This window comes from Talpa europaea, assembly GCF_964194135.1.
Source record: "Talpa europaea genome assembly, chromosome: 15".
Taxonomy (NCBI): domain Eukaryota; kingdom Metazoa; phylum Chordata; class Mammalia; order Eulipotyphla; family Talpidae; genus Talpa; species Talpa europaea.
In genome coordinates, this window is record NC_140083.1 from 62,827,667 (window position 1) to 62,844,539 (window position 16,873).

At 42.5% G+C, this 16,873-nt stretch overlaps 1 protein-coding gene across 5 annotated transcripts in view; it reads left to right on the forward strand.

The window, feature by feature from the left end:
* Positions 1-6,672: 6,672 nt before the first annotated feature.
* Positions 6,673-16,873, forward strand: part of LRP6 (LDL receptor related protein 6) — a gene marked incomplete at both ends in the record, with an annotated part of 128,603 nt that continues 118,402 nt past the window's right edge. For all 5 annotated transcript variants that reach the window (XM_084255922.1, XM_084255923.1, XM_084255925.1 and 2 more), the window contains one exon: positions 6,673-6,727. In XM_084255922.1, the coding sequence (XP_084112048.1) occupies positions 6,673-6,727 (55 nt within the window). The remainder of the gene's footprint in view (positions 6,728-16,873) is intronic.

A 16,873-nucleotide genomic window follows, 5' to 3' on the forward strand; every position in this document is an offset into this window, starting at 1 on the left:
ATTTCAGTCAGTCTGCCTATTCTGTTCCCCTCTCTGTCTCTGGTGAATCCTCTCACCTCCCCACACCGCTGGCCTGTACCTCAGTTCTTGTATGCATGAAAAAAAAAAAGATAAATCTTTTTTTTTTATTTATTTTATTTTTTTTTTTAATTTTCTAGAGGCATGTCTTATTTATTTTTTTATTTATTATTTGTTTGTTTGTTTGGTTTATACATGCACTGGGTACAGTCAGAAGCACGGGAGGGTGAGAGAATTCACCAGAGCCAGAGCGGGGAGCAGAGCAGGCAGAAGGACCGAAGTACACTGCTGAGGGGAGCAGCGGGCGGCAGGAGAGGTCTGCGCACCATGTGGGACCCTCCTCCGGTGGCCGGGGAGCAGCCGGGGATGGAACCGGCTGCAGAGGCTGCAGGCAGCTTCGCAACCCAGCGCTCAACCGCTGCGCCACCGGGGAGGCCCTCTTTTTTTTTTTTTTTAAAAAAAAGAAAGGATAAATGAATAAAATAACTTCCTCACTGGTCTTCCTAGTTGGCTTTTTTTGGGGGAGTGGGTATATTGTCATCTTCATTATAATTCTTAAAGCCATCAGAAACTGACATGAATTTCTTTAATAAAAATCCATCTACGTTCTTATGGGCATCTGATTTCTGTTGATTCTGTAATGTAGTTAGACAATCCACTGTTTAATTGAAAATGGGAATATAAGCCAAGTAATATCTTAGTGTCCTATGGCAAGTTTCTCTTCTAGGCACTCTCAGAAGTCCTCTGGACCATCCATGTCAAGGACCTTATGATCTTAGTAGACTTGCCTATATTCAGTGATTTCTAGATTTCTTTAGACATTGCAATGGGCACCTGGCCAACAAAACATTTTATTAGTCTACAGGTTAAGGTGTGATTCCGGGGCTACGCATGAGAGTTCCATTTCTAAGCCCCAATTTCCCTAAAGGGCACTTTTTAAAGGGTGTTGAATGTATCCAATCCTTCAAACCCTCCATGCTTATTTTCCAAAAATAATATATCATTCACTTTACCAACACCAGCTGCCAAATAAAGGACCCCAAAACATTAGGTATCATCTAACAAAGTTATGTGAGGCTCTTCTCTTTCCATATCAAGTTACAGGCACACCTCAGAGACATTCCTGGTTTGGTTCCAGACTACTTACTTAAAAAAAAACAAAAAACAAAACTTTGTTTCTAAAAAAACAAAACAAAACAAAACAAACCACTAACCTTCATTTGAGCCTTCAAGGAGTTGAAATCTTTTTGCCGGTGCAGAGTTTTGTTGGATAATGATGTCTGCTAAACCATCAAGGTGGTGGGTGTTGAAAGTTGGGTGACCGTGTTGATTTCTTAAAATAAAACAAAGAAGTTCGCTGCATTCATTGTCTCATGAAAGATTTCGCTCTATCCTATGATGCTGTTTGATAGCATTTTACTCACACTAGAAATCTTTCAAATTGGAGTCACTCCTCTCAAACCCTGCTACTGCTTTAACAACTAAGTTTATGTAATATTCTAATATTTCCTGGCTGGGGATTGAACTCGTCCTGCAGTGGCTGGTGATAGCTTCATAGTCCTGAGCCTGAACCCCTTGCGCCACCAGGGAGGCCCAAGAGAGATCACTTTCTTTGCTCTTCCATAGCAGCAAGTACTCATCCATTAAAAGTTTTATCATGAGATTACAGCCATTCGATTACATCTCTACAGTCTACTTCTTATTCTTCCTGCCACATCTGCAGTTACAAACAACGCGGAAATCTTCCCCTAAAAGCCCAAGTTTTGCTTTGCCTCCTTTCTGTTATCTACACTGCAGCCAGAGAAATTATTTAACATGCAAATCAATTCTTTACCTTGAGCAAAATCTTTCAATGTCTACAATGTCTCCATTGTCCACATGCTTTTATTTAGCCGGGCCTAGAAAGCTCTTTATTACCCAATACCTACTTAATAGTCTTGCCTTATTTCCTGACATTCTCTATAAGCACCCTATGCTTCAGTTACATGGATCTACTTCCAAATCCCCAACATGCCAAGCTCTCTAATAATTCAGTGCCTTTGCACCTGCTGTGCTTCTGCTTGGAATTCCTTGTCAGTCTTGTTGACCTAACAAACTCTGACTTAAGTTTCAAGCCTCAGCTCTAGGGTTATTTCCTTCTTAAATTGTTCAGGCTGACCTAAGCACTTCTGCACTAAAGTTCCTTGTAAATAGAGTACACACTTGCACTATGGCAATTTCAGCATTTTAATGATTTTATTAGTTAGGGTTTATTTCACCATCCTAATGCTTGTTTTAGTGCATTTATTTTTATTATTTATTTATTTATTTTTTAAAGATTTATTTGTTTATTTATTTATACAAGCACTGGGTACAGTCAGAAGTGCGGGAGGGTGAGAGAATTCACCAGAGCCAGAGCGGGGAGCAGAGCAGGCAGAAGGACCCAAGTACACTGCTGAGGGGAGCAGCGGGTGGCAGGAGAGGTCTGCGCACCATGTGGGACCCTCCTCTGGTGGCCGGGGAGCAGCCGGGGATCGAACTGGCCTGCAGAGGCTGCGGGCAGCTTCGCAACCCAGCGCTCAACCGCTGCGCCACCAGGGAGGCCCGGTACTTTATTTTTTATCTTTGCTCAAATATTTGATGTATGCTATATCATATTGCTTATATATGTATGTTTATGGTTTTATTTTACCTTTTCAGTTAGATGTAATTGACATGTAGCGTATCACTGTAAGGAGTACAAGACAATGATCAATTTTTTGTATACATTGTGAAATGATTATCACAGTTAAGTCTAGTTAACATCAGTCTTCAAGCTACAGATTTTATTTTTTTGCTTATGATGAGATTTTGAAGATTTCTTCTCTTAGCAACTTTCAAATATGTGATACAGTATTATTAACTATAGCCACCAGCCTGTACATTACACAGCCAAGATTGTTCTATTTTGTAACTGGACATTTGAACCTTTTGGTCCCCTGTCCCCCATTTTACAGCCTGATCCCTTGAAACGACAATCAGTCTATTCTCTGTGCCTGTGAGTTCAGGTTTTGTTTATTTGCCACATATTAGTGAGGTCACATGGTATTTGTGTTTCTCTGACTTATTTCACTCAGCGTAATGCTCTTACCTTCCATCCATGTTGTCACAAATAGTGAGATAATCTAAATCTGGCTGAATAATATTTCAATATATTCGATGGTGTATACACATACATACACCACATTTTCTTTATCTGTTCGTCCACTGATGGACACTTAGATTACTTCCATGTCTTTGCTATTGCAAATAATGCTTCAATGAACATGGAGGGGAGGTGTGGATGTCTTTTAAAGCTAGTATTTTGTTGCCTTTTGCTAAATACTCAGAAGTGGAATTGCTGGATCCCTTTGCCTTTTCCAAAGTCCAGGGAGGAGCCCTAACTATGTGTCCACATGGTCCATTTGCAAAAGTAAGATAATTTTCTGTTTCTGAAAACATTTCTCTAAATTGCATTAATTTCAAGTCCCACAAAAACTGGATCTGTTCCTATTTATAATAGGAAAACTGACTGCAGGGCCTCCCTGGTAGTGCAGTGGGTTGAACAACGTGTTGTGAAGCTGTCTGCAGTCTCTACAGTGCCAGTTCAATCCCAGCCGGCCGGTAAGGATCCCACATGGCGCAGCAGACCTCTCCTGTCGCACCAGCTGCTCCCCTCAGCAGTATATTTCTATCGTCTGCCTGTTCTGCTCCCTGCTTTGCCTCTGGTGGGTCTTCTCACCTCCCTGTACCTCTGGCCTGTACCCCAGCTTTTGTATAAAAATAAATAAATCTTTCAAAAAAAACAAAAACTGACTGCAACCTGAGTGCAATATAGTAATTCTACATTTTATTTATAGAGCTGTTTATATTTATATATGTGTAATTTATCATTGTAATTAAAATGTACATGCACTCTCACATTTTTAAATGACACATTTAACTACAAATATCTTCCAAAAGTCTTGTTTTGTCCTTCAAATGATCACTTTTCATATCATATCTCATTCCCCTGCTTAGGTTAATAGCCTTAGGTTGTAGTTAGTTTTTCTATTATAAATAGGAACAGATCCAGTTTTTGTGGAACTTGAAGTTAATACAATTTAGAAGAATGGCTTCAGAAATAGAAAATTATCTTACTTTTGCAAATGGATCACGTGGACACATAGCCAGGGCCCCTCCCTGGACTCTGGAAAAGGCAAAAGTGAATGTGAAAGGGCCAGAAGGTTAATTTCCTCAGCTTCATGTTTATCTATTTCCAATTACAAATGATCTTGCAATGAACATTCTGAGCATGTACTTTTTTTCTCTCACATACTATTTTCCAAGGTTTTCAAACTTACTGTGATGTCAGTTACCTTGAAAGAGTCGACTCAATTAATGGTCATTAATTGAGTACCTATTATGTAGGTACTCCGAGCAGTTTATAAATATTATTTAATTTAATCCCTACCAAAGTCTGAGGAGATACTACGATTTCATAGATGAGGAAACTGAGGTGCAGTGTATTTAAATACCATGCCCAAAGCCACACAATTAGTAACTGGTCTGGTTTGGATCCACAGCCACCTCTCATTCCAAAGCTCATTGCTTCCACCATTTTCACAGTAATATATTTTCTAGGCTGCGAAACTTGGTTCTATTTTCTGTTTTGAAGAAGCCAGAAGACAAAACTTTCAGCCTGCTGACAGTTAGACTTTCTCAGGTGGAATTAGAAAAAGCGACTTGGCTCCTTGCACCCTTGGTCAACTTATGACTGCATGCCTGGTTCAGCCTGCATTTCTTTCTTATTATTTTTAAAGATTTGTTTATTTATGCATACAAGAGCTGGGGTACAGGCCAGAGTTGGGGTGTGTGTGTGTGTTTGTGTGTGTGTGAGAGGATTCACCAGAGACAGAGTGGGGAACAGAACAGGCAGACTGACTGAAACACACTGCTGAGGGAAGCAGCAGCCGTGGCAGGAGAGGTCTGCTGTGCCATGTGGGTAGCTCCCTGGCCAGCCAGGGATCAAACTCGTGCTGCAGTGGCTGTGGATTGCTTCATAGTGCTGTGCTCAACCCCTTGCGCCACCAGGGAGGGCCCAGCCTATATTTATTGCAAGGAGCAGGGTCTGAAGTCAGAAGTTCTGGCTGGAGTTTGGGTCCTGTTATTCACTACTTGAGTGGCCTTTGGTAAGTCATTGAACTCAGATCCTCACTGCCTTCTCTGTGCATGCCTTCTAATAACCTGCTTTCTTCCAGGGTAGTTTGGGGTGTCAAACCTGGTATCGTGTGCAAGTACTCGCTGATACTCCAAAGTCACTGAGATGTTAGTGACATTGCAGGAGCACCGCTTGCTCGCCCACCTGTCCCCAGGTAAAGGCGTGTGACAGCTGGGCACAATGCACCCGATGGCTTCATTATGGCCAACTCTCCTGAAGCTGCCACCAGATTTCAGGGCGCGTCCTGAAACGCACCGGGAGCAGCAGAAGCTGTGCAAAATCGGAGTGAAAATCCAGGGAATGTTTTCCTCCTCAGGCTGAGAACTGACCGTGAAAATATGCCAAACATTCATTACTCAACGCAACTTGTAAGACCCCAAATACCATCGTGCCCACTTAGCCCCTTGCTCTGTCTTAGGTGCTGATGCGTATGTCGTGGAATTTTATCTGCCAGCTTAAAATCTTTACTTCTCGGACCTCATACTGGGGGGACAGTCGGTGGTTCCGGGAAACCGAGAGAACCTAAAAATCTCAGTCTGAGCTGGCGTTGGAGCAGCTTCCCCAGAGCCACGTTGAAGGCGGGTGTGAGCAGCTTGGGCTTTGATTTTCTTAACACAAAAAATAAATAAAAAGCCTAAACCAAAGTCCACCCCCGAAATCGGGCTCAGCACGCGGGGTCGGGCTCTGCCGGGCGCTCGGGACGCGGCCTCGCAGCTCCGCCGCCCGGGCCCGCCGCCCCCGCGCCTCCCCGGGCCCGGGCGGCACCGGCGCGACCCGGGAGCTCCACCCGGCTCGGCCGCCGGCCGCACAAAGAGCGGCGCAGGCGGCGGCCGGGCCGAGCCGCAGAAAGTAGTCCCGACCACGCCGGTGTCGATGTTGTTCGACGTCACTTCACGCCCTCCGCGGGGAGGGCCGACGCGGCCGGCCGGTGAAAGAATCCCATCGGAATGCGGCTCCGCGCGGCGTTCCCCCCCTCGCTGGCCGCCGCTCGCGCGGCCAATCTCACGGGGTCTCCGCGCCGTGGACGTACCCCCGACCCCCCAGTTCCCCCGCCTCAGGGCGCGCGGGCCGGCGCCGCGGGAGGGGGCTCGGCCGCGCGCAGGGAGACCTTCGCGACGACCCGTGGCGGCGGCGGCGGCGGCCGTATCCCTGCGCCGCTGCGTGAGGGGAAGAGGCTGAATGAGGCGCCGCGCGGGGGAAGCGGGGCGCCGGGGGAGGAGGCGGCGGGATGGAAGCAGCAGACGCTGGCGTCGCGCGAGCCGCGGGCCGAGCGGCGCGGTAGAGAGGGCGGCGGCGGCGCGCGCGGAGCCCTGACGTGCCCCTTTCTTTCTTCTCTCTCCGGGAACCCGGGCAGCATGAGCGCGCAGACCCGCCGCTGCGGCGGCCGCCCCGGCTCCTCGCCTCCCCCTCGTCGGGCCGCCCCTCGCCGGTGAGAGAAGAGAGCGCGAGACGGGAAGATGGGGGCCGTGCTGAGGAGCCTCCTGGCCTGCAGTTTCTGTGTGCTCCTGAGAGGTGGGGAGCGTCGGGGGGTCGGGAAAGTTGGTGGGATGGCTGGGGGGGTGGCCGGGGGGGAGGGGAGGGAAGCGGAGCGAGGAGAGGCCTGGTCGCGGGGCCGGAGGAAGAAGGGGCCCCGAGAAGGGGCTGCGCGCCCCGCCGGCCACCACGCAGACCCCCGCCTCGTGTCCCCGACCTTGTCTGGACACCTCGGGGCCGCCATCCGGGCGGCTGGTCTCGCCGCCCCCCGGAACCCCGGTTCCGTAGGGGTGACGGGGGGTCCGTGCGCCTCTACCTGCCCGGGCGCATTGGGTCTTTGTATGGATTTTGACTTGGGGAAGGTGCGCTCGCCGCGGCCGAGCTGTCCCGCGAAGCCCCCGCCTGAGCTGGGGGGCTGAGGTGAACTTCCAGAGCCCGCTGACTCCCGCTCCAGGCCTGCTGACAACTCCGAGTGGGCTTCCCTCTGGCTGCCCTGAGCTGGGTGAGGGCGCAGTCGAAGGGGACTGCGGGGTTCTGGGAATCGCCTGCACTTCAGCCCAGAATCAAAGAGAAACGTGGACCCCCGGCTTTCAGGACTCGCCCCTGTTTTCGCAGCGTGCAAGTGTACAGCTGGCACGAAGCAGGAAAGTCAGCCTGTGTCAAGAGGAGCCGGTTCTGGGACCCAAGTTAGCATTTGCTGCGCACCCCTGGGCACAGGGGCTTGGCCTCTTGGTTAATAACGCAGGCCGGTCTCTGAGCCTCTGCGTGGGGAGCCTCATAGAATCGAGGGACCTTTGGCGTGTTTTTTTTTTTCTTTATTTTTTTTGAAGTGGCCTGCGATGCTGTCACAGCCGCTGGGACCTTTGCATTGTTCACTCAGGTTTTATGACTGGCCCGCAGGATTTTCTGCAGCTCTGCCCCGTGGGGTGGTGTGGTGTGGGCGCCGAGTCTCATGCTCTCGAGCCTTGGCTGGAGGGGAGTTGAAATGCTGATTGATGCACTAGCTTCTCGTGGCTTTGGTTTTTCCCAGTTCTCACTGTGTTCACGGTCAGTTCTTTTCAGGTATGGGACCTCTTGAGTCTAGGGAAATGTTGAGTTAGTAATTTGAACGCTAAACTTCAGTTACGTTTCCGAAATTTTTTTTTTTTAAAGCTTCTGAAACTTACTGAAGTGTGCAGAAGGCACTGGAAAGTAATGCTCTTGTGCGAGACATGACACAGACATGCCATTACTGTGTGTGTGTGTATTTACTTTGGATGAGAGTGATTGACTATTTGAAGGGAAATTTTTTTCTTTACTCTTCTGCTTCATTATTGCATTTGAGTGTTACATCTAGTTCTGTTTAATAATTGCTACTCACTGGAATCGTATTCTAAACTGTTTTCACATGTAAAACCCAGATAGTGCTGTGGCCAGAGAATGGAATGCAACTTTATGTCCTTGAGAGTTTTAGTAAGTATATGTTTATTAAAGCATACTCCTCCTTGAAATGGGCTTTTGCTAGTGAGAAACAATTTGACAAGGATATGTGAGTATTTTAAGACAAATTATTTATAGAGTTAGCAAATACGAGATTCAGCTGATTTTCAAGAGGCTTGGGGAAATCTATATCCATAACCCTGTATACTTCAGGTTGCTCAGTTGTATTCCTTGGAGGGGAAGTGTGTGATGTAAATTCTGTTTGTTTATTTTAACACCAAATTTGAGCCTACAGTTGGGTTTGTTCATTACTAGAGTTTAGAGAAATTGCACTTGAAGTCATGTTTTGAAGTATAGTATTATGTAACAAGACCTAAAAGAGTTTAATAGTCTAAATTGCCTCATTTCCACTAGTAAACAGTTTCTAAAAGTGCAGCTCTCATTTTAAATGTAACATAATAATGGTATAAGGTGGTCTTTGAATTTAACAGTACTTAATTGTGAGAACATATTATTTGAAATGTCTTTTGATGTGAAGGACTTTTATTCATAAATTAGATTTTTTTCACTCTTTGATAATGTCAGCCTCTGTTGTAATAGTGATATTACTTAACCTTGGATTCCAAGGGGGAAAATGTGATTAATTTGTTGCATTAAGGTCACTTTCCTTCATAGAAGATTGGAGCTTTAACATTGGGAAGATGGAAGAGGATGGTGAGAGAGTCTGGGAGACATTGTGTCCTGTAATGCTGTTAAATCAATATTTGAAAGCTGGGGGATAATGCTTTCATCATTTGGGCAGCATCCCTAGCCTGATCAGCATAGGACAGAGCATAATGGAAAGATTTGGGAATTTCAACACTAAAATCTTGAGTTTTAAGTCCAAGTTTCCTACTTTATAACTTTGTGATTCTGGTCTAGTCAGTTTCTGTGGGCCTTACTTTTACCTGTAGAACAGGGGTAATAATACCAGTCTGACTAATTTGCAGGTTTATTGGGCATATTAAGTGAATTTGTGAATGTAAAATGCTTTGCAAGTGTTATTTTTTGTTTAAATTTTTCTTGTGGACTTATCCACAATCAAAGATTTTGCTTTGTGTGTGCAGGGGATTTGAGATTTTACTTGGTATATAATTCATGAATTCTTAAAGGTAGATGAGACAATCATTCTGGTCTAACTACTTCATTTGCAATAGGGAGTCTGTGATTCAGATTATAAATTCATCAAGATCCTATAGCTAATTAATGGCATAGTAGGTATGCATTGTTAATTCTTTTTGAATATCTGTATGGTATGCCTGTTACTGGTCAGGCTCTGACAGTGGGTATCATCCCTGTTCTAATTAATGAACTACACAGTCTAGGTTGACATCTTCATTCTTTAAGTTCCATCCAGGTACTGAATAGGAAAAAAAATTATATCTCATTTTCTAGAGAAAATATTTTTATAAAAATGCAAGTTTGGGATACCATTAGTATAATCTGTAAATAAACATGTTCTAGTTTATTTGGGGAGACTTTAGTTGTTTTATAAGGTTTCTTTGCGATATACCTTCTTAGTTTTGTTACTTGTTTTGGCAGGGTGATGGTAAATATTCCCTGAAGAAGCCACTAGTGCTTCCCAGCTGATAATTTTGTAGATGTGGTTCTTGGAAAAGTTTTTCTTTAATATCAGTTATAAGGAAGTCCTGGGAAGGTAGAATGACATTTGGAATGGGAATCAGGAAAACAGTGTTCTAATTCTGTTTGCCCTGAGCTACTGTATGATCTTGGATAAATCATTTAATCTGCACATTTATGTTATCTTCATGAGGATAGCAAATCCTTCTTTTGAAGATTCATAGTTCATATGAGCACACTAAGGTCTCTGAGAGGTCTTGAGGTAAAGAAACCTGTTAAAAAGGGCTTAGCCCAATCTTTTTCAACTTGACAATGAATTTTTTCCCTGAGTACTTTTTTTTTTTTAAAAAAGATTTATTTATGTATACAATAACTGGGGTACAGGTCAGAGGCATGGGAGGGTAAGAGAATTCACCACAGAGAACAGGGAGCAGAACATGCAGACTGACCAAAGACACTGCTGAGAGGAGTAGCGGGTGAGGCAAGAGAGGTCTGCTGCACCATGTGGGTATCTTGCCGGCCTGCCTGAAATTGACCTGCACTGCACAGGTTGCAGACAGCTCCACAGCGCAGCACACAACCCACTGCGCCACTGGGGAGGCCTGTTCCTGAGTACTTTTAACATTGTGCTGAATATTTGTTCTAAGAACACACTGGGAGAGAACCTGGTTCTAGATAAATTTTTAAGTATTTGGTTGATTTAAATAAATTATACTTGTTTACCATTTTGTATAGTTGAATTTGATATTTTTATTTTATTTTATTTTTTTTGGATGACAAATAATTTTTTGTTTTTTTTTTTTTTTAAGATTTATTTATTTATTTATACAAGCACTGGGTACAGTCAGAAGTGCAGGAGAGCGAGAGAATTCACCAGAGCCAGAGCGGGGAGCAGAGCAGGCAGAAAGATCGAAGTACACTGCTGAGGGGAGCAGCGGGCGGGGCGGCAGGAGAGGTCTGCGCGCCATGTGGGACCCTCCTCCGGTGGCGGGGGAGCAGCCGGGGATCAAATTGGTGCCGCAGAGGCTGCGGGCAGCCTCGCAACCCAGCGCTCAACCGCTGCGCCACCGGGGAGGCCTGAATTTGATATTTTTATCCCTACTTATTTGCTTGGTTTTAGATTTGTTCATCTGACTAGGGAGTCATTTAAATGGTTATGAAACTAAGGTTTTACCTTGTTATCAAGCCTAACTTGTTTTCTTTTCTTTTCTTTTTTTTTTTAAACTTCTTTTCTTTTCCTAATTGGGAAACCAATTTTTTTCCTAAAGATTTATTTATTTATTTATACAAGCGGTGGGTACAGTCAGAAGTGTGGGAGGGTGAGAGAATTCACCAGAGCGGGGAACAGAACAGGCAGACTTGCCGAAATACATTGCTGAGGGGAGCAGCAGGTGAGACAGTAGAGGTCTGCCGCACCATGTGGGGCCCTCCTCTGCGCCATGTGGGGCCCTCCTCCGGTGGCCGGGGAGCAGCCAGGGATCGAACCGGTGCTGCAGAGGTTGCGGGCAGCTTTGCAACCCAGCGCTCAATCACTGCGCCACCGGGGAGGCCCTAACTTGTTTTCTTATGGCTTAATTTTTCAGGGATTTTTTTTGCTTTAGTTGGAGGTTTTTCCATGTGCTGAACTGAAATACTGTTTCCATATAGTTGTACATGCTTGGCGGTCAGAAATGACTTGTTTTTGAATATTAAGAGAGTTTCTGTGACGTGGTATACGACTGGAAAACATTTTACCTGAAGTTACTTGAACATATTGGAAAACAAGTAACACGGGTTACAGCTTTGTTTAGGCTGTGAGTAACTACTGAGAAGAACTATTTTCATGAGGCAATTTTATTATATTTATACTCAGAAAAGATTATGAAGAGGGACACTAACAGAAAGGTATGGGCTTTGTTGACAGACCAGGTTCAAATCTTGTACTGCTTTATGTAGCCTTAGGTTACTTCCGTACTTAGGTTACTTAGTTTCCTCTCCTGTTGCATGGGGATAATACCATAAAAGATTTCTGTGACAATTTATGAGAATTTTTTTTAAGAGATAGTATAGTGTGCAGTATGTAGTAGACTTTGAATAAATGGTTCCTGTTGTTAAGATGACTAAATTAAAGGAAATATTAATACTAAGGAAAAACCAGTAAAACACTTAAGTGCTGGCATTATTTTAGGCTGTCAGCAGTTTTAGATCATTGAGTTTTGACCTTTTAATATTTTTGGGGTTTTGAACTTTTAAAACACTGCTGCTACTGAAGCAAAAGCTTTGTGAAATACTTTTACATGTTATTTTCTATTTTGTTTTATGCAAACAGATGCCATTATATATCAAGCTTAGTTTACCTTTAAAGGATTGCAACTTATAACACTTTTTAAGATGTTTACTATAAATAAGCTAGGGGATAAATAGTTCACTTGTAATATTTATTTACTTATTTAAGGGATAAGTGGACAAAATCTCATCAAAATATTGTCTAGTTGAGAGATTTTACTAATATGTACAACAATTGAGTTATTCAGTTCATGCATGTCTTCCTGCAAGATGGTTAATGCTATACTGAATTCCTGCATGAAATGTTTTATTCTTAGTACAAGAATTTTTATTTGTAAAATAGCCTCCTCTCAATGAGTAGAACACTGTTTTCCATGTGATTAACTTTGAAATTCAGTAAAGTACATGGATTGGCAACCTAAAAGTAGAATATTTACCCTTGAAATTATTTGAAATATAATTAGTCATAAATACAAGGAAAACTGTTACTAGCATATGCTTATATTTTTCAGGCTGTTTATGTTATTTGTGGCAGTGACTATTTTCACAAAAGACTCAAGGCATTGAAATGTGAGACTGGAAAATATTAAAATATGTTTGGGCAATTACTGGTAATTGATGCTGTGATACTATTAGCTGTAATACAACTTTCTGGTTTGGTTTCTGTTATACCTTACTTGGAATGGCTAAGACATTGGGGATATGAAATGAAATTACCTTGTTTTTAGGCAAAGAAACATAATTAGTCAATTCTTAAGTTATTAGTTGATTGACCTAAAGTTATTGATTAGATTCTTAGTACAAGTGAAAGTGTAGAGGTGAACATCATAAGCAGTAATCATGCTTTTCAAAAAAATAGTTGCCCAGAAACCTCTGATAAACAAGTCTAGGACTATCTGATGATACCCGTGAGTTCTACTAAACTTTCAAAGAAGAGTTAGTACCCATCCTTCTCAAACTTTTGCAGAGTATAGAAGAGGACGTAATGTTTTCAAACTCATTATAAGGCCAGCATTACCCTGGGACAAAAAGCAGTCATGGATGCCACTGGAAAAGAAAAATATAGAGTAATATATCTGATGAATGTAGATGGAAAAATCCTCAACAAAGTATAAGAAAGCTGAATACAACACAACATTAAAAGGATCATGTGCCATGATCAAGTGGGATTTATTCCTGGGGTGTAGGGTGGTTCAGCTATGGAAATCAATGTGAAATGCAGCATTTACAAAATGAAGGATCAAAATCATGTGATCATCTCAGTAGATAGCAGAAAGAACGTTTGACAAGGACATTCAAATGCAAAAGAAGTATAACTGTCATTACCTGTAAATGACATGTTAAATAGAGGTAACCCTAAAGACCACCAAAAAAATGATTAGAACTAATAAACAAATTAAGTAAAGTTGTGGGATATAAAAATCAGTTGTGTTACTACACATTAATAGTAAACTCTCAGAGAAATTAGTAAACTGTTCCATTTATAATTGGCATCCAGAAGAATAAAATACCTATGAATGAATTTGACTCAGTAGTTGAAAGACCTGTACCCTGAAAGTTCTAAGACATTGATAAATAAACTGAAGAAGACTCAAATGGAAAGATTCTATCCTCATGGATTGGAAAAATTAATACTGTTAAAATATCCATACTACTGAAACAATCTATAGATTTAGTGCAATCCTGTTAAAACTCCATTGACATTTTCCACAGAAATAGAACAAACAATCCTAAAATTTGTATGGAATCATAAAAGCCCCAGTAGTTAAAGTGGTCTTGAGAAAGAAGACCAAAGCTGGAGGCATTGCACTCCCTGATTCCAAACTGCATTATAAAGCTATAGTAATCAAACCAATTTGGTAATGGCTTAAAAGCATACGTAGATTAATGGACTAGAATAGAGGGCCCAAAATAAACCTGTGCATAGAATCTGGTCAACTAATATACAATTAAGGAGCCAACAATGTCTAATGGGATAGTCTGTTTAGTAAATGGTGTTAGAAAAACTGTACTGTTAACTTGTACCATACATAAAAATTAGCTCAAAATGAATTAACGATTTGAATATAAGACCTGAAACCATAAAACTCCTAGAAGAAAATGCAGTTTAAAAGCATATTGATATCAGACTTGGTAGTTTTCTTGAACTTTACCAATAAAACCAAAAACAAACATGTGGGATTGCATCAAACTTAAAAAGCTTTTGTATAGCAAAGGATACCATCCAAAAATGTAAAGACAGCCTCTGGCATGGGAGAAAATATTTGCAAATCATCTGCCTGATGGTTTTAAAAAATATATAAAGAACTTAAGAGCAAAAAGCTCTTAAAGAATCCAGTTAAACAGTGAGCAGAAGCACTGAATATAAATTTTCCCACTTATAGCTGTGTATCCCAAGGAAATGAAATCACTCTCTCAAAGAGATATCTGAGGAAGCTACCCCACCTTGACCTCTCCAGTGTTCATTGTGGCAGCATTTGCAATAGTGCCCAGATTATGTGGTAGTTGTATTAAAATTTTTTTTTTTTTTGTGCTGGGGGAGGTTTGAACCTTTAATGAGAAAAAATATATTATCCAGCTGAAGAACACTGAGTATCTGGTGAGTCACATGGCCAAGAGCTGGAGATAAAAACATGATAGAACTAGTAAACATAACCAGACTAGTTAGTATACATAACCAAGATACACATGGTTATAGAAATAAACTGGTGCCTGGTGTGGTTAGGTCTCAATTGCCTCTTCACTCAACAGCATATTGGGGAGCCCACGATTAATGAGGAATAGATGTTTAGACTGAACATTGCAGAGTGCCGTCTGGAAACATCTACCTCCTGAAGCACGTAGTGCATCTGCCCTAGAAATTTCTCATCATGTTCCTACTCCTGAATCAGCCTTTTGGGTGCCTTGACCAGATACAAGGCATGGTCACGTGCAGAAACACTGCCCACTCCACCTTGGGAACCATATGCTAGATGAAGTTGGAGTTGATGTGGACCTTAGTGGCCTGGAGGTGCAAGAAGATGCTTTGGGCCCAACCCTTGCACAAGCTATCTCAGCAGGTTGTGGGTGGGCAGCTGCAGTCAGAATAAGGTGCTCTTGCTGGTATTTTTATTTTTTATTTTCTTTAAAGATTTATTTTTTATTTATAAAATAGCTGGGGTACAGGCCAGAGGCGCGGGAGAGTGAGAGGATTCACCAGAGACAGAGCAGGGAGCAGAACAGGCAGACACTGAAAGCACTGCAGAGAGGCGCAGCAGGTGCAACAGGAGAGGTCTGCCATGCCATGTGGGAATCTCCCTGGCGGGCTGGGAATTGAACTCATGCCGCAGAGGCTGCGGACAGTTCCACAGTGTTGCGCTCAACCTGCTGTGCCACCGGGGAGGCCCTGGTATTTTTATTTTTTATAAGGAACCTGCATACAATTTTCTGTAGTGTTTGTGCAGGTTTACATTCCCGCAACAGTGCAGTATCCCCTTTTCTCTCCTTCCTCATCAATATTTTGTTATTTTTTGTCCTTTTTGATAATACCTATTCTAACAGGTGGGAGGTGATAGCTTTTGTGGTTTGGTTTGCTCTTCCCTGATTGGTGTTGAACATTTTTCATGTGTCCTTTGGTCATCTCTGGGATGATGTCCCATTCATGAGGACTCGACCTTCCTGGCATAATTTATTCTTAATTACCTCTCAAAAGCCCTGACTTTTGATACACTCATGTGCTGCCTGTCAATGAGAGACTACATGTATTACTGTGTTCCCCAAACTGTGATCACCTAGTGAGCTGTTGTCATGTCATAGTAGTGTATTATGCTGCACACATCTGGTGTTTACCATGGTTCTTGGTAGCATCAATTTCCATGTTCCTGACTTAATCTTAGGTTGTTTTGTTCATCATGGTGCTTCAGCTTACAAAACCCATTGCTAATGTTGCATTTGTATAACAAGATCCCTAAACACATTTCTCAGAATGTGTTTCTGTTGGTAAGTAAGGCATGACTACCATCATGGGAAGGAGCGGGTGTAGGGTTTCAACATGAATTTTGGGGTACAGAAATAATTCAGTTCATAACAGGATAAAATAAGAATCATTGTAAAATTGGTCTCATTAGACTGGGCCTGATTAGATGTGTATGTGTATGCCCTTTAAGTTTCTTTTCTTGGAAAATTTTATAAGGAATCTTAGATTGGGCTTTTAAAATCTTCTTCAGTCCATGAAGTTCAGAACTGACCATCAGGCTTCATCACAGTACTGAGGGATTTTCCTGAGTTCTTGAGATATGCTCAGGTTCCTGGGCCTGCCTAAAGGTGACCTTCCTTACTTCACCTGTAAGACTGGGAACTCTGTAAGCCAGGCACCATATCAGTTTTCCCAAGAATTGTAAGTGTTGGCACCGTAAAGATGTCTGGTCATGTCTGATTAAAGGAGCATCACTTTCAAATACGGCATTTCTGTAAAAGCACTGGTTGCATGACCCATGTTTACTACTGGGAGGATAAACTTATCGAACCTGTGCCAATAACTCTATTGCCATAAAAATAAGAATACTTACATGATTTTTAATTATGGTGGAGTCAGGCAGGGGCTAAAGGATGAATGTTTTCTTTTTACAAAAGCATAGTATGCTTAAATTGTTAATAAGTTACAGATAGCTTAAGAGGAAAGGAAAAAAAGGAGATCTTATATTCATAAAGTAGGACTATTCATAAAATAGTATCAGCAATGGTTTTGAACAAAACCCATAATCATCTTTCATCAGTTTATTCAGTCCTATGTAATTAATTCTTGTTCTGCTAGTTCTTGGGTTAGTAGCCTCATGAATCCATTGGCTTCTCCACTAGCTTTTTGGAAATCCTGACTCAGGCTACTGGTATAGTCTCGAAGTT